At 39.8% G+C, this 18,515-nt stretch overlaps 2 protein-coding genes across 3 annotated transcripts; both read right to left on the bottom strand.

Moving 5' to 3' along the window:
• Window positions 1-4: 4 nt before the first annotated feature.
• LOC147327767 (solute carrier family 22 member 7-like) lies at window positions 5-5,418 on the bottom strand. Its single transcript, XM_086295666.1, has 9 exons — window positions 4,876-5,418; window positions 4,656-4,759; window positions 4,427-4,581; window positions 2,756-2,924; window positions 1,686-1,809; window positions 1,367-1,476; window positions 1,054-1,268; window positions 639-747; window positions 5-531 (listed from the first exon to the last, which is right to left on the bottom strand). The coding sequence occupies exons 1-9, from the start codon at window positions 5,254-5,256 to the stop codon at window positions 321-323; spliced, it is 1,578 nt and encodes a 525-aa protein (XP_086151792.1). The 5' UTR covers window positions 5,257-5,418; the 3' UTR covers window positions 5-320.
• Window positions 5,419-8,317: 2,899 nt separating this feature from the next.
• LOC147327766 (solute carrier family 22 member 7-like) lies at window positions 8,318-16,530 on the bottom strand. 2 transcript variants are annotated; one of them, XM_086297581.1, is made up of 10 exons: window positions 16,100-16,530; window positions 15,905-16,008; window positions 12,085-12,239; window positions 11,739-11,907; window positions 11,504-11,627; window positions 11,303-11,412; window positions 9,842-10,056; window positions 9,196-9,304; window positions 8,886-9,107; window positions 8,318-8,790 (listed from the first exon to the last, which is right to left on the bottom strand). In XM_086297581.1, exons 1-10 carry the CDS (start codon window positions 16,478-16,480, stop codon window positions 8,715-8,717), a joined length of 1,665 nt encoding a protein of 554 aa, XP_086153707.1. In that variant the 5' UTR covers window positions 16,481-16,530; the 3' UTR covers window positions 8,318-8,714. The 2 variants fall into 2 exon arrangements, with proteins under 2 accessions (XP_086153707.1, XP_086153708.1); XM_086297582.1 differs by having other exon boundaries at window positions 8,901-9,107.
• Between the last annotated feature and the right edge of the window lie 1,985 nt (window positions 16,531-18,515).

The following is an 18,515-nucleotide window of genomic DNA, read 5'->3' as shown; positions in this document are numbered from 1 at the left end:
AAGTAAAATGTAACAGATTTAATGAAACTCAGTTTATTGGAAATATAACACTAACAATAATTTCTCACCTGGAAATGGTTCTCAAAGTAGACATTAGTAGGACTAAAACAGAAAAATGTAAAAGTTGTGCGCATTTTAATGAAACTGCTGCTTTATGCAATCATAGTAGTAGTGGTAGTGTAATTATTTGATTTGGTTATTTGAAATCCTTTAAAGTTATGCAGTTTCTAGAGTAAACTGCACTTGAGTTCACAGAATAGACTGCACTTTGGCTGTAGAATATCTGACGGGCCGAACGAGTTCATGTCAGAGATTCTTTACTACTGCTTCTGTTCAATGTCTTCTATGGTCTCTGGCAGGCACCTGTTGCGGGTCTCTGAAAGGGTCCTTGCTACTATTCCCCCGAGTACAGCCACAAAGCAAAAGATGACCTGTGGCAGCTCCGTCCAGACCTCATCCAGTAAGAGGATCATAGGAGCCACAGCTACGCCAAACCGAGCCATGAACGAGTTGTAACCCATACCATTCTGCCTGAAAACATAAACATATTAGTTTTAATCAGAGGATCTTGCAGAAAAAGCGATGTCCTGAAGAGTTTATTCAAAAGCAGAAGATTGGAATTAGGCGTGTAGAGTTACCTTACTACAGTCGGGTACAGCTCAGAGCTGTATAGCACTAGAGTGGCAAAGGATGCTGAAGAAAACCCTTTTCCAATGATGGCTACCACAGTCGTGGCGACCGACATTTCTACAAAGAGCATCAGAATCACGATTACCGCCAAATTTGAACACAAACGAAGATGGTGTGTTAGTGTAACAGTACAAAAAGGAAAAAAAAGATTTAAAATACTGTGCAACAATATTGAGTGATCCCTCATTTCTTTTTGATTTTCCATTTTCTTTTGATTTATCACATGTAGTTTATTTCAAAGCTGTAAAACATACAACATTACCACCATTCCCTACGTTGGTAGTGACAGCAGTGTCTTCTTGAAAAATATTTTTTTAAAACAACCCAAATCTTAGATCAAGCCTGTGATCAAGAAGTGCCTACCTTTTGGTATCACAATATTGATTCCAAGACAAATGGCAGCCATCAGCAAAGTTCCCACCATAGTGTGTCGCCTGCCTATCTTTTCCAGTAAGTAGAGGACTGCCAGCTTGGCAGGAAGTTCAATTAATGCATAGGTAAACTGAGTGAGATAGATGTTGAGCCCGAAACCTGTGATCTTGAAGCTGATGCCGTAAAATGTAGTTGCAACGCAAAACCTAGGGACGGAGAAGGAAGCGGCTCGTTAGTGAACAATCTGTTGGTTTACAATTTATACACAAGATTCAATACACTGTAAAGCCCTGGGAATGCAGACCATAATATACCAGTACGCAGGGCCAGTTTCCTCATCTCAGGTGTCCGAATCAGGTCGAGGTAAGAGTAGGTTCGATCTCGTTTCTCCGTCGTAACAATGGTGGATAGTGTCTGAAAGAATTCAAAGCCATTTGAGGGCAAGCTTCCATTTGCAACAATGCTGTGAAGATCAGAACAAAACCTACGATTACATTTAGATAAGAATACACTGTATTCTTTAGTGCCTTTGTTCACCTTCTTTGTGTGTAATTAGTGCCTATAATAACACCATAATGGACTCTACTTGGCTCCCTTGACTTAACCATCTGGAGCTTACAAACCTCTATTTCCAGTGTGTGGATCGACTCTTCTGTCCGATTCATGTTGGCACAGTTTTTCAGATACATCTGAGCTTGCTCCAGCTTTCCATTGGCAATCAGCCACCTAGCTGACTCTGGCATCCACCTAATGTTAGGGGGGAATTATTATTATTATCATTTTTAACCCATATGTAGGCCTATTGCAATGCAGCATTTAAAATAAAAACAAATCTCAAATATCTGTTCAGATTGAGAGACATAGTGAAGACTTGATAGAAGATTTTGAGCTAATAGTTGACCAATGAAGCTGGTTTTAATAAAACAGATTGCAGAAGCCATGACAACAGACAATGGTTCAAACATGGATGATAATAAGAAGAAACCATACATTCAGAATCTAAATGTCACAGACTATAAAGAATTATGGTTCAGCTAAAATTTATCAGTTCACTGTCCCTGTGGTCATCACACTGCTTCATTTTAAATTTTTGTCAAGTTTTGTCAGTTTTCAGGAGTTCAAAACTTCACTTGTGAGGTTTCAGGGAGCTTGACCTTTGACCACCAAGATCTATTCAGTTTATCCTTGAGTCCCAAGTTTTGTAAAGCATCAGATACGTAGTCTTTGTATTCAGTTAATTATTCTTCCTTCAAGAGTCAAGTGTCTACACTTACCCAAAATCACTTCCCTTGAAGGCCACAATCCCAGAGTTTTGTTAAAATTTCATAACTAATTTCATAACTAATCTATCAGGACAAGGACAAGCAAGGATATGCATGCCATTTTTTGTTTCATATATGCAGTGGCAAGCAAGTGTTTAGTTACGGAGGAATCATCAAATTATTTCAATGCTTAAATTTTCTAAATTAAGCTTTGTTGTAAAAGGCAGAAATTGGGGTGCTTAAAATTTTACTATTACAACATTAGTATTATGTTATTAAATCGGTGCGCAAAATATTTTTAATCTGTGTTTGTCCTTCAACTCATGCATGACTAGATCGATGCTGGATGTTAACCAGTTACAGACTTCCAGGTGAAAGCGATTAAAGTGTACTGAAATGAGCCTCTGTTTGATAACATGCCTTAGTCATACCTCCAAGTGAAGATGGCCAAGATTAAAGGTAATGTAACACTGATTATCAGCCTCCTCCAATCATTCACAAAATAGGCAATAAGTGAAAACACTGTATTTCCAAACGTCCAGGATAAACTGTCGATCACTCCCACAATCTTCCTGTGTTCAATGTCCACCCACTCCACACCTGAAATAAACAAGCAGTCGATTCATTTCTTAAGTAGCTTAATTAAAGAAAGCTTTTAGTATGATGCTTATCAGCAGCCTTAGAGGGGACACAATTCAAAGAACTTTTACATGAGCTGAAAAAATGTTGTTGCGCGCACACAAGCCAAAAGAGAGTGGGTGCCTCTATCCTCTATAATGCAATATAATACTGTAATTTGGGAACGAGTTTCTGTCTTTTATGCAAAAATTTGCAATACAGTGTGCTCTCTCTGCGTCCCCCCCCCCCCACAGAGTTGAAGCTGAACAGGCGTCTGCAGCAGCTCATTTTGATCTTTTTTTTTTCCTCATTTTTAAATTACATTACTAAGCATACGGCACTACTCGTACTGCAAGTCAAAAGTTCACAGGACTACTGACCAATGTTCCCTCTAAGCTGCACGCGTGCGCAATTGCGCACTGCTGGCACGGTGTCTGCGCACAGTAAATCTGCGTTGCGCACGGAAAAAAAATCTGACCTGAATTGAAATTAAAATTAATACTTTAACAATTCTGTTTTGCAGTGTTAGTCAGTGAGTGACTGGCTGCTCCCGTATGGGATTAGAACGATGCTACCTTATCCCATAGTCCAGCCAATAATGCGATTCACATTCATATATACGCAGCTAATCAACGTTATTGACAGGCTATGACAGCGTCCTTATGTGCCGACACCGGTGTTTTAGCTAACAAAGCGGCGTGGCTGATGTGAAGTGAAGCCACGTTAAATGACAACGTGGACAACCATTGGAGATGTGAGCAGGACAGACAGAACAATTGACGGAAAAAGTGTGGACTTTATACCAGTTTTTAAATCGTGTTGATAGGCCACGTAAAACCAGAATTGTGATTAAAAAAAATGCAATGTTTGGTTTTCTTCCTGAATACTATCGTTGTTTATACTTACTGCGGGAAGAAACGGTAAAAACAGCGTTTTATAAGGAAAACGAAAAAACCCCACCCTTTCCCATTGGTGGAAAAATGTACCATGTCGACCAATCAAAAAATGATATGGCAACAGTTGTTTAAATAATTTCATTGTAAGTGGGCTAAAGCAGTTAATTAAAAATAGTCTAACATAAATGCTGTAATTTGATTATTTTAATAAACCATGTAACTTGGATGGATTAGATGCTGGCGTGACCACAGTGCACACGTCTGATGTCGCTCACAGTGGTCCAAGGGACCGCTCAGGGAGTTTGTGCGTTTGCTTAGACACATGAAAAATTAGAGGGAACATTGCTACTGACTAAACACTGCCTGCTATCATGACCTGTTACGTGTAATCAATGTGTGCAAAGCTCCTCTGTTCTAGAAAAAAAAAATAGATTTAAGATTTTTTTTGCGATTACATTTAAAGCTTGCTCACAGCAGTCAACATGGCATTGAAATAGTATTATATATTTTCTCCTCTGTGGCTTCTGAAGTGAAGCTGATATAAGAACGGATACAGTGTATGTTTAGATGATGAAATGAAATAATCACTGAGGACTGCTGAAACGATGACGATGCCTGTGATGCAGAAGCCAGTAAGGAACCTCAGGACCATGAACATCACGTAGGAAGTAGAAAAGGCGCTTGCAACAGCAAACACCATCCCAGACACGTATGATACCAGCAGCATGATCCTTCTGCCATACCTATGGAAAAATCAGAAAGTCTCAATCTTTGTTTTGTTTTTTTCAGTAGCTGGAACACTGGAAATCGCTGATACCTGTCGCTCAGGCTGCCAAAGGCCATCGCTCCAAACATGACTCCAACAAAGAAGATGGTAGCAGTTGCTTTGTTTTTCCCTCTTCTATCACACACCAAGTCCCACTTGTACAAAGAAAAAAAAGATGCTATTCTACATTTGGTTGTGGGATTATTTAATAATTAGGAACAAATACATTTTAATTTATTTCACAATAGAAAAAAAAGTACAAAAGAATCACCTCTGAGGTCAGAGTAGACTTGAAAGTAGTGTTATCGTACACCCATCCATTCTGGCACGGCCCTTTACGCGCATCAGTGATGTGGGAAGTGTTAAATAGCAGATGATATTGAGGCTCCTGGAACATCTGACAGGAGCTTGGAGTCCCATCCTGCTGAACTGGAATAGTAACAAGAAGCCTCTCTGTCTGGGATAAATTCATAAAAATACCCACATCATCCAGAGAGCTGATGTCACAGTGATGAGAGGGAACAGCTGCAATGAAATTGTTGAGCATGAAGTGGCAAGGCAGAGTGAAGCGGCCGATGAAACTGATCACAATGATCATTATCTGAAATCTTCCAAATCCGTTAATATGAGCAAGAACATTCTCAAACTTCATTGTAGCCTCCTGCTGTAAACGAAATGTCTTCCTTTAAGGTTAAAAAGAAAAGGAAAGTCCTCAGTTGCTTGTAGCCTATATCCAAAACTAGCAAATCTTTGTTTGATTTGCTTCTGGACTATCTGTAATAAGTCAGTGTTTTACCTGTCTTAACAAGTTAACTAATGTTTATCTATGTGACTGTAAATAGAAGCTCGCTCTAGTCTACTGCAGGCTCTCCATTGTTGACACAGCGGAATGACTCATCAATAATAAAGAAACTGCGATTCAGTGGAAATTTATGGGCAAACATGGGAAAAAGACAATTTGCATTTAGTGGTTTTTGACCACTTTTTATTTATTTCCTTTAAATAATATAACAAAATAGCAAAAGTAGCAATGAAAAAAAAGGCTATTGCTGTTACAAAAATGTGAGACAGGGTTCAAAGTCCTGTTACAGCAGGACATGAGCAAAAACAATAGGAATAAATGAAAAAAGCTGATGGAAAGCATTTTAAAGACATCAAGCTCTATTACATCATTTTATCTTTTTTTTAATAGCATCTCTGTTTCTTATTTTGTAAGGGACCAGCAGCAGTTAGGACTGATCAGTGCGCTAAGACTAAAGTTCTATGAGGTAATACTGTGATCTGTTGAAGGCACGCCAAATAATAGCATATATACCGGTATATTTTTAAACCAAAATGTCACCTAATAAATTACACCGTATGGTATGACCGGCTCTTGCTGGCAACATCTGAAACTTTTAAGGTGATTTGAAGTAAATTCAAACTGTAGCAAAATGTGGCAAATGTGGGCCACATACAGGAGCTGCTGCAGTTTTTGTGCTGATGATAATGCCAGTGGAGGTTTGGAGCTCTGCAGCTGCTGAGTCAACCACAGAGTGCAGGTGATTTTTATGCCAACTTGGTGACCCTGCTCTGTACCTTTACATGGTCTGCCACTTTATGGCTGTGAGTTGCTGCAGTTCGTAAACGCTTCCACTTTACAATAATGCCGCTTACAGCTGATCATGGAAAATCTAGGAGGAAAGACCAAGGTCATCTTTTTAAAAACAGGCCACATGGCTAGGTTCTTGATTTTACACACCTGTGGCAACTGGTGAAAACATCTGAATTCAAAGATTAGGAGTTGTGGCAAAAGACACACTTTTGTCCATATATTGAGGAATGAGGAAATTTTAAATCTTGTGTGTTTTTATTATTTAGTGCTGTAGGACTGATGTGTTTGTCTTATATGCAGATCTTTAAGGTCAAAGGGCAGTTTGTCAGAGGAATAGAAATGTGGTTATTCCTATTGTATTTTAAACCACAGGATTCATGGCAGCTATCATGTACAGGGAGTGCAGAATTATTAGGCAAATGAGTATTTTGTCCACATCATCCTCTTCATGCATGTTGTCTTACTCCAAGCTTTATAGGCTCGAAAGCCTACTACCAATTAAGCATATTAGGTGATGTGCATCTCTGTAATGAGAAGGGGTGTGGTCTAATGACATCAACACCCTATATCAGGTGTGCATAATTATTAGGCAACGTCCTTTCCTTTGGCAAAATGGGTCAAAAGAAGGACTTGACAGGCTCAGAAAAGTCAAAAATAGTGAGATATCTTGCAGAGGGATGCAGCAGTCTCAAAATTGCAAAGCTTCTGAAGCGTGATCATCGAACAATCAAGCGTTTCATTCAAAATAGTCAACAGGGTCGCAAGAAGCGTGTGGAAAAACCAAGGCGCAAAATAACTGCCCATGAACTGAGAAAAGTCAAGCGTGCAGCTGCCAAGATGCCACTTGCCACCAGTTTGGCCACATTTCAGAGCTGCAACATCACTGGAGTGCCCAAAAGCACAAGGTGTGCAATACTCAGAGACATGGCCAAGGTAAGAAAGGCTGAAAGATGACCACCACTGAACAAGACACAAGCTGAAACGTCAAGACTGGGCCAAGAAATATCTCAAGACTGATTATTTTAAGGTTTTATGGACTGATGAAATGAGAGTGAGTCTTGATGGGCCAGATGGATGGGCCCGTGGCTGGATTGGTAAAGGGCAGAGAGCTCCAGTCCGACTCAGACACCAGCAAGGTGGAGGTGGAGTACTGGTTTGGGCTGGTATCATCAAAGATGAGCTTGTGGGGCCTTTTCGGGTTGAGGATGGAGTCAAGCTCAACTCCCAGTCCTACTGCCAGTTTCTGGAAGACACCTTCTTCAAGCAGTGATACAGGAAGAAGTCTGCATCCTTCAAGAAAAACATGATTTTCATGCAGGACAATGCTCCATCACACGCGTCCAAGTACTCCACAGCGTGGCTGGCAAGAAAGGGTATAAAAGAAGAAAAACTAATGACATGGCCACCTTGTTCACCTGATCTGAACCCCATTGAGAACCTGTGGTCCATCATCAAATGTGAGATTTACAAGGAGGGAAAACAGTACACCTCTCTGAACAGTGTCTGGGAGGCTGTGGTTGCTGCTGCACGCAATGTTGATGGTGAACAGATCAAAACACTGACAGAATCCATGGATGGCAGGCTTTTGAGTGTCCTTGCAAAGAAAGGTGGCTATATTGGTCGCTGATTTGTTTTTCTTTTGTTTTTGAATGTCAGAAATGTATATTTGTGAATGTGGAGATGTTATATTGGCTTCACTGGTAAAAATAAATAATTGAAATGGGTATATATTTGTTTTTTGTTAAGTTGCCTAATAATTATGCACAGTAATGGTCACCTGCACACACAGATATCCCCCTAAAATAGCTAAAACTAAAAACAAACTAAAAACTACTTCCAAAACCATTCAGCTTAGATATTAATGAGTTTTTTGGGTTCATTGAGAACATGGTTGTTGTTCAATAATAAAATTATTCCTCAAAAATACAACTTGCCTAATAATTCTGCACTCCCTGTATCAGTTTGTCTCTGTTTACAGCAAGTTACCGCACTCGCTCTTGCACTTATAGATAGAATTTAATTTATAATAACTGTGGATCTCCTCATTTATCGAGCATAAAATCAACACCTCAAACACAAATATGTCATACAGTATTTGAAATTGGGTTTCAAGATTTATTTAGATTTATTTTTACTAAAGAACACAGACGTATGACTCACAAGACAATCAGATTTAGAGCAAAAAATATATAACTGAATCTAACAAACCGTGCTTCTTCATTAGCTCAAGTTTCCTAACATACTCAATCTAATGAAAGGACTGAGGTATTTGTGTTTTTTATAAATTTATAGCTACACAGCGGTATGTACTTAGATCACACATGTGAAAGGCACTGCATTTGTACCCTCTGCAACAACAAATAAGAATTCTACTACAGCTAAATTTGGATATTTCCCCCACGAGGAGGTAAAATGACTTCATATTCAACATGGATTGAACATGTGTAAAAGACACTGTTTTACATATGTTTAAACTGTTTGCTCCCATCAAGTTGCTGTGGTGATTTAGTGTAGTCCTATGGGGATTTTGATTGCACTGACAAAAACGCACAGGCAGGAGATTTCTCATCAGAGGCGGAGACTGATCGTCTTCTGAAATACAAAAGACATTTTCATTTTAAAATGTACATAATTTTATATACATTTTACAATGTTTATAATGTCTCATGTTTGGATGATTTTTCTACATTAAAGCGCAGTACGTTGTCTGTTCCACGTCCTCAATAGTCTCTGGCAAACGCACATTGTACGTCTCAGGGAGCAAAGAAGCTGACAGTCCGGAGCCTAAAGCCACCAGGGAAAAAACAAAACTTGGCAGATTCACCCACACGTCTTCAAGGAGCATGATCAAGGGGGATACAGCCACACCTACACGGGCCATAAAGGAACAGTATCCCAATCCATTTTGCCTGAATTACAAAAAGAAGAAAAAATAAAACAAATGTTGTGCTCTGATTATCAGGCAGCAAAATAAAAGACAATGTGCATTTTACTGACCTCATTACTGTGGGATAAAGCTCCGTTGTGTACAGAAAAACGATTGTAAAAGAGCCCTCTGAAAACATCTTGCCCAAAGCTCCCACAGCTGTCCGAAGATCCCCCCTATCTGAAAAGAAAACACTATAATTCACCTTGTGTTCTAGTTAAGACTTTTCACTGAATTTATTAGAAGATTAAATACTACAAACGCATAAGGACATTTAATTTAGTTCATACAGATAATGGGGTCATCCCATATTCAACTAATTATAATGAGCTAAAAGTTCAACCTTCAGACTAAACACTGAACATCTTAGATGTTTTGTTTCTAATTTATTATGTCAGATATGGGGGTAATTACTAATTCAACAATCTACTGTTTAAAGAAAACCGTTTCACGGGAAGAACTACATTGAAGAGGAGCTAACATGGTTTACTTCAGACACTGGATGAACTGGGCTGCGCCAAGACTAGAACAATGAATTTTTATGAACTAGCAGCTTGAATCATGCAAAACTACTCCAGAACAAGAGTGAATTATGTGTAGTCTTTGTCAGTCTGGTCAAAGAATCATGGCTTGGTGCATGTGACAAATAATATAATACTAGAAAGTAAGCTAATAAACTAAAATGAATACATCTACACATTTGAATGGATCATATACCTGCATGGATAAACACACTGCTGAATATAAGCAGCCCAGTCAAAATGAGCATCCCGGCTTGATTCCACCTTCGACCTATTTTGTCTACGGTGAAAAAGACGAATCCTTTGGCTGGAATCTCTATGACACCATAGATGAACTGTGTGAGATAAATGTTCACACCAAATCCGCTGATATTCAAGCTGATCCCGTAATAAGCGAAGGCCACTCCAAACCTGCGAGCAAGACCAGACTTTTGTCATTTTAAAGTTAAACAGTTGCCCCAAAGAACAGTAGTTTCTCATTAGCTACCTGGTATCTGACATGGATAATAGTAAAACCATTGTTATCGAAACAGTGTTAGAGTTCAGCAAACATGATGTTGAATAACCTGTTCTTGGCAGTTTAATCTAGTCTAGTCTAGTTAAAAATTTGTTTAGACATGAGATTTGGGCCAATGTTTTCGACGCAATTTTGCTGTTGACCTTTTGAAGGTTGCCTGGATGTCCTTGTTAGACTTTCCAGCAAAAGGTGGAGTAGGTAAGGAGGGGTGGGGGCACAGTGCTTCTGCCACTGAGCTAACCAACTAGGCTGAGGTTTAATAACTTCAAGAGCTGAATTGCTCAAAAACGAAGACTCCAGAAATAATTTAGATGTAGTGTTGTCTTTGGAATATATGTTCTCAATGTAGCTGTAAATTTCCTTAATACAAAATTATGGTGGTGATATTTTTTACTTTTTCTAAATGCACCTCAGAGAAGAAGAAAACAACATCAACATCTGGCTTTCTACAGTTCCGTTTTTGCCATCATAACGGCCAGTGGTTTTAACCTGGGGGATAATGCCACCATTTCAGCCAAGTTTACTGGTTGTAGCTAAGAGACACTGGTAAATATTTGTATAGCGCTTTACACTATACACGGTCATCCACCCATTCACACACACATTCACACACTGGTGATGGCAAGCTACAGTGTAGCCACAGCCACCCTGGGGCGCACTGACAGAGACGAGGCTGCCGGACACTGGCGCCACCGGGCCCGCTGACCACCACCAGAAGGCAACGGGTGAAGTGGCTTGCCCAAGGACACAGCGACCGAGACTGTCGGAGCCGGGGGCTCGAACCGGCAACCTTCCGATTACAAGACGAATGCCCAACTCTTGAGCCACGATCGCCCACATCGTGGGCAAGTGGGCCTTAACAATGCAAGGCCCTAACTGGGCATTGTTTTAATTTTTGGACTGAATAAACATACTGGTGCATCCCTATCATGGATATAGACAGCTGTCTCCAAATTTTAAAGGTGGATCTTCTAAGGTTGAAGATCAAATATGCATTTCTCGGTTATTAATAATTATTCAATGAACCTCCCAATCACGGACATGGACACCTTTGTCCACAGTTTTAACCATTAAATATGTACTAATGAGCAAATAGTTTATATACTTATGTATAATGTTTTAAATGTTCAAGATAAATACCACACAATGCCACTAAGTAGAGCGCGCCTTCTCATTTTGGGTGTCTTCACGAGGTCCAAATAGGAATACTTTCTGTTTTCATCTTCTACAAGTATTACTGTAGACAGAACCTGTAGAGTAAAAAGGAAACTTTATTCAGAGAAAGGAGCTGTGAAGTGTACAGTTCTGTCTTGAAGTTAGCTGATAATGAAAATGTTGTACCTCAGGTTTTAAGTCAGCCATGACATCCTCTCTGCCGTTAACTGTTGCACATCTACTCAGGTAAAAATGAGCGTCATCCGTTTTTCCATTACTCATCAGCCACCTGGCAGACTCAGGGAGCCACCTATGAGAAAGAGCAATGAGAAGGTTTAGAAGGTCTTTTAAATACTTTTAGAAAGACAGGAACTAGTTTTCCCTGCATGAAAACTGAATAATGATATTAATTTGTCTTTACCACCAACAGAGCATAGCTGGAAACAGTGGGGAGATTACAGCAGCAGTCAGGAATCTCCAATCATTGATCAAATAGGCCACTCCAGGTAGAATAACACAACCAACACTCCAGTCCAAGCTCATTAAAACAGCCACTGTAGTCCGATGCCTGATTTCCACCCATTCAAGACCTATGTGGAGGAATTTTATGTATTTTTTTTATTAATAATGACACTGATTGAGGTTACTGATAAAAATAAGGATTTTGAGCAAACCACACCTGTATGGGCATCATCTCAAAAAAATTTAATTGTGTCAGTGTGATGTTTCATTTATTTTTTGTTCGATGTGAATGACAGGCAACTCACAGAGGACGAAGGAGCTTATACTAATTCCAGAGAGTCCGAGTCCAGTACAAAATCTCATTGTGGCAAACATTAGGAAATTATAGGACAAAGCGGTCGCAATCCCAAAAATGAAACTTGCCATGTAAGACAACAGAAGTGTTTTTTTCCGGCCAAACCTGTAAAACAAATTTTTAAAAAATTACAGTCAAATAATCTACGGAACACTTAAATGAAAAAAAGCCTAGATTACAACTGTTAAGAACAATTTATTTTCTCCTAATTTTTGAAGTTGAATGTTTTTTTTAGCTCACTAAAATCAAAATAAATGTTAGACTTTTGAAAAAAAATGGAAAAACAAAAAAAAAATCCTTTGCACTTGGAAAAATAACTAAAATAAAATAAAGGAGGGAAGTAAGGAAATAATATTTGTTTCAGTATTTCTTAATTTGGCAAAACCTTTATTACATACCAATGAGGTATTGATGGACATTTTTTATTAAGACTCTGGATGTCTACAAGACTGTGAGTCAACTGCTTTCAAAAAATTGTGTAATTTTAATTGTACTACCTGCAATGGCTATCCTAAATCTTGCCTTTGGCTTATACCAACCATGTAGTAATAATTAAAAAGACTAAAACTAAACATTTTCCAACAAGACAAACTAAACTGAAACAAAAAAAAATCCTCTGTAGAAACTAACTGAAAATACATTGAATTAAAAACTAAATGTCAAAATGAAATAAAATAAAAATTAATGAGAAAATAAAAAAACGTTAAAATAATTCTGGTCCCATTGTCACAGATGTTAAAAAAAGGCAGACCTAGCCATGCGGTCTGCCTTTTCAAACATTTGTGAATGAAGGGGGCATTCAGAAGACCTCTTTGATTTTGAGTGTGATGTAATGGGATGCCACTGTTGCAACAAGTCAGCCGTGAAGTGACCACACACCACACAAGGTTCCAGAGCACCAAGTGCCGAGGGCCATAGCACATGAAAAAAAGGGACACTATTGATAGAAGAACTGCAGAGATCCAAACTTTCTCCAGCATCAACCTGGAGCTGGAACTTTACGGCTTTGCCTTTTGGGCAGTTCCTGTATGGGTAATGTTTGGGTGGGCTTAATGCCTTGTCAGTATAGTGTACTTTTACATAATTGAAATATTTCTTATAAAGAAAAAAGTGAAATCCCTCTGACCTGAAGTATTTCAAAAAAGGTTGTTTTAAATATAAACAGTACTCTAGATAAAGGACCTTAGTGATGTTCTCCACTGTTCTGTCTTTGAGGCCTCTATGGAAGCATCCAAACTCACCTACTCACTGTTTCCACTGCACAGACTGGGATGTATTCAAGGTGCAGGACACTGACAATCGTGTCGCATTGGACAGTTACACCTCCACTGTCTTGGACTACATCTGTTTCTGTGTGGACAATGTAACAACTTGGAAACGATTCCGTGTGTTCCCTAATAATCCACCCTGGATGACACACGGAGTTCAACAACTTATTCGAACAAGGAACAACGCTTTCAAATCCGGGGACCAGGAGGCATACAGTGCTGCCAGGGCCAACCTGAGAAGAGGCATCAAGACTGCCAAGCAGCAGCACAGGAGGCGTATCGAGGCCAGGTTTGAGAACAACACAAACCCAAGGCAGGTCTGGGAGGGCATCAGGGCTATCACGGACTACAAAAGAAGAACACCATCACCCTCAGCCGACAGTTCTACTCTGGCTGAGGATCTAAATCTCTTTTATGCCCGTTTTGACAGGGAGAACACCGACCCTGTCCTGTCCCCTCTCCCCTCAACCGACCCTGCTCCGGTCCTGAGCACTCATGAGCTGAGGCGTGTGTTCCGGAGCATTAACACCAGGAAGGCGGCCGGGCCGGATGGAGTGCTGGGCCGGGTGCTAAAAGACTGTGCTGCGGACCTGGCGGACGTCTTCACCTCTATATATAACACCTCGTTGTCCTGTTCACTGGTACCATCCTGTTTCAAAGCAGCAACCATCGTTCCCATCCCAAAACAGTCAAATGTCACATGTCTGAACGATTTCAGACCTGTGGCACTCACCCCCATTCCCGCCAAATGCCTGGAGAGACTGGTCATTAAACACATCAGAGCTGCTTTTCCACCATCCCTGGACTCGCACCAGTTTGCATACAGGGAGAACCGGTCAACCGAGGATGCGATCGCCACAGTGCTGCACACATTACTGAAGCACTTGGAACACAGGAACACCTATGCACGGCTCCTCTTTGTAGACTACAGCTCGGCTTTTAATACCATCCGGCCATACAAACTCCGTCCCAAACTCCACCAACTGGGACTTAACTCCTCTCTGTGCAACTGGATTGTGGACTTCCTCACTAACCGTAGACAGAGTGTCAGAGTGGGTAAGAACACCTCTTCCACCCTTGTGGTCAACACCGGTGCCCCTCAGGGGTGTGTTCTGAGCCCTCTGCTATACACTCTCTTCACCCATGACTGTATTTCCTCCTGCGCGTCCAATCTCATTGTTAAGTTTGCAGATGACACTACAGTGCTCGGACTTATATCCAACAATGATGAGACAAACTATAGGACAGAGGTGCAACAACTAGAGTCATGGTGCCACGACAATAACTTGGTCTTAAACACCAAAAAGACCAAGGAGATCATTGTAGATTTCCGGAAGAGGGGTCATAACAACCATCTGCCTCTCTTCATTGGCAGTGAGGCGGTGGAGAGGGTGAGCAGTTTTAAATTCTTGGGGGTAACTGTGACCGAGGACCTGTCCTGGGGCAACCATATCACCTCAGTTGTACGGAAGGCCCAATAGCGCCTCTACTACCTGAGGAGACTGCGGAGCGCACACATTCCCAGATCTCTGATGTTGAACTTCTACAACTGTGCCATCAGCAGCATTCTGACGTATGGATTTCTAGTGTGGTTCCCCAGCTGCACCAAGGCCGATCAGCAAGCACTCCAGCGGGTGGTGAAGGAAGCTGGCAGAATTATTGGAACAAGTCTGCCAGAGATCAGTAATATCTTCCCCACTCGCTGTCTGAGGAGGGTGCACAGTATCCTGCGGGACCAACATCACCCTGCGCGCCACCTTTTCCATCTGCTGCCCTCAGGGAGAAGGTACAGGTCTATACAGGCCAGAACATCCAGACTGGCCAACAGCCTGTATCCACAGGCTGTGAGGCTCCTGAACTCTCTGCCCCCCTCTCACGGACAATAACCATATCCAACTTCTTAATAGCAATGAACTGGTCTGCATTGGTGCATCATATCTTTATTCTCTTCCCCCTCCTGCCCCCCCCCCCCCCCCTCTTTCTTAAATAGATAACTATCATATCTGATATCATATCTCACAGTACAATAATATTGAATGGGTTGCATTGTTGTATTTTGTCATGTTTCTCAGGTCTTTGTCTGAATTTCTACGAACATTATTGCTAAGGATTGTCTTATTGCATTGGAGTCACACTGGGTTAAATATGTACACTTGGGTTTTAAGGGGTATTTATTATTTTCTTCTTCTTTTTTGGGTTGTATGGAAGCCCCAAACGCAATTTCATTGTTCTTGACAATGACAATAAATAAATAAATACTAAAAATACTAAAATACCTAATAGAGGGGCTTACTCCACCCTACTTGCAAAGTACCTGTGAATGATTACTTTTGGCAATACAATTTTGTTCTTTGCTATCTAGGGCTCATCATAATATTTGGCAATGCACACCCAGATCAATACAGACTTGTCACCATAGTTGTACAAAAAAATGTTAAGCATAGTTGATTTTATTATTCAGTGTGTTTGTGCTCGATTTTAAAGGTGATGACATGGACTCACCTGTCACTAAGGAAGCCAAATATTCCTGATCCTAACATGACCCCCACAAAGAATATGGTGGCCGTGGCTCTGTTCATTTTTTTCTTGTCACAAACCAGATCCCACTATAAAGGGAACAGAGACAAAAGGAAAACATAGGCTAATTCACAACTGGTATTAATTTCCTGCTTGTTAAATGGAAATATTGATCCTCACCTCTGTAGCCAGAGTAGATCTGAAGATGGTGGTGTCATATATCCAACCATTCTGGCATGGCATTGTGGGTATGTAGGTTAAGTTGGAAGAGTTTGACAGCAGTTGGTACTGAGGCTCTGCAAACATCTGACAGGAGCTCAAACTCCCATCCTGCTCAAAAGGGATATTAACATTGAGCCTCTCTTCCAAAGATAAATTCCTGAAAACACCTCCATTATTCTGAGACCTGATATCACAGTGGTGAGAGGGAATAAATGTAATAAAATTATTCAGCAGGAAGTTAAATGGTAAAGTCAGCCGTGGAATTATTAACAAGAGGAATGTTCTTAGTTGGAATCTTCCAAAGCCATTGATCTCTGCCAGCACATTGTCAAACCTCATCTTGGAAAACAAAAGAGACACAAACTAGAGAATAACCTGAAGCAAATACCTTCAGGAGCACAAAATAGATTTTCATAGTGAGCCACAAGCCGCTTTTATTCCATTAAGCGTTCTTGGTTAACGGTCAGCTGATGTTCAATGTGTTAATTTGTTGTTAGGCAGTATGAACAAAATAAACTGAACTCAGTGAACCGTAGAAGTAAATAAATAATTTTCCAAGAAAGCTGTAACTTTAGTGATAAAGTAACAAGGTCCAAAGTTTAAACAAATGTGTATTGGCTGAGTTTAATACAAGAAATTTCCAGTGGGGAAAAAGTCATTCTTTTTTTCCCTTTTTGTCAATACCTGTAACATCTTTATGTCTGTTGATCTAGCTTTTAAGAACATTTCTATTTTTTAACCAGAATTTAAAGTTAAGAAGTGAATTTGTTTGGGTCAAGGAGAAAAAATGATGTGGAGCACATTCTTTGCACAATAGCTCTAAAATTAGAAACATGCTGTCTCAGAGTGACCCTGAAAAACTAGTTCATACATTTGTTACTTCTAGACGGGACTACTGTAATTTGTTATTATCAGGATGTCCTGATAAACACTTCAGTTGATCCAAACTGAAGGAAGAGTACTGACAGGGGCTAGAAAGAGAAAGCATATTTTTGCTATATTGATATTGAATCATTGGCTCCCTGTTAAATCCAGAATTGAATTTAAAATCCTCCTCCTCACATACAAGGTCTTGAAGAATCTTGCCCCATCACATCTTAATGACCTTATGGTACTGTTTCACCCCATTAGACTGCAGGCTTACTTGTGGTTCCTACAGTATTTAAAAGTAGAGTGGGAGGCAGAGCCTTCAGTTTTCAGGCCCCTCTTCTATGGAACCAGCTTCCAGTTTGGATTCGGGAGACAGACACTATCTCCACTTTTAAAATTAGGCTTAAAACTTTCCTTTTTGCTAAAACATTTAGTCGGGGCTGGATCAGATGACCCTGGATCCTCCCTTAGTTTCGGTAGAATAGGTCTAGGCTGCTGGGAGATTCCCATGATGAAGTGTTTCTTCTTCACTCACCTTTTTTACTGTGTTATATGCCACTCTGCATTTAATCATGAATTATTATTAATCTCTGCCTTCCTCCCACAGCATGCCTTATTTCCTGTCTTAATTGACTCAAGAGTTTTTCCTTCCTACTGTTACCAAATCGCTTGTTCATCAACAGGGGGTCATATGATTATTGGGGTTTTTCTCTCTTTTCTTTGTATTATTGTAGGGTCTTTACTTTACAGTATAAGGTGCCTTGAGGCAACTGTTGTTGTGATTTGGCGTGATATAAATAAATCTATATTGAACTGAATTAACAGAGAATGAAACAAAATGGGTCTGCAGACCAGAGGGTCTGCAGATGGAAATTAGCCCAAGGCTATAATCTGGCATATTTACATTTGTTAAAATGTTCATTAATATGTATTGCCCCTCTTTCTAAAAAATAAATAAATAAAATAAATGAAGCCAACATCCAAGGAAAAGCCTTGAAATGTCCTTCAAGAAGCCTGGAGAACTATTCCTGAAGATTATTGAAAAATATTACAAGAGAAGATGCCTAAGAGACCTCTTAATTTAATGTGAACAGAGATATATGAAACAAAAGCTCATTAATGTTACATAATTTTATCTCTATTCTTTGTTAGTTTGTTCACATCAACTTATATACTGTTTGTGTATTGAGCTGGATATTGCGATAGCTGCACGACTTCCAAAACACACATGACCTGAAAAATGGCCTAATATTAGAATATATTTAGACAACCAGTAAAGCTAAACAGAAGCAAAAACAAAACAAAAATATAATAATAACAACAACAACAACAACAACAACAACAACAACAATAATAATAATAATAATAATAGAAAACTAAAAATAATAGTTCTTAATTTCATCAAAGGTGCTTGAAAGGATCATATAACTAGATGGATAAACATGCTGCAGAACATGAACATCCCAGTCACCAGGAACAACCTGCCTCGAGTCCATCTTCAACC

The sequence above is a fragment of the Aulonocara sp. 'chitande type north' Nkhata Bay genome, linkage group LG6, assembly GCF_057382095.1.
Source record: "Aulonocara sp. 'chitande type north' Nkhata Bay isolate Kocher_YH1m ecotype deep benthic linkage group LG6, A_spYH_male_GT1.1, whole genome shotgun sequence".
In the NCBI taxonomy this organism is placed as follows: Eukaryota; Metazoa; Chordata; class Actinopteri; order Cichliformes; family Cichlidae; genus Aulonocara; species Aulonocara sp. 'chitande type north' Nkhata Bay.
This window is presented reverse-complemented; position numbering and strand designations above follow the sequence as displayed.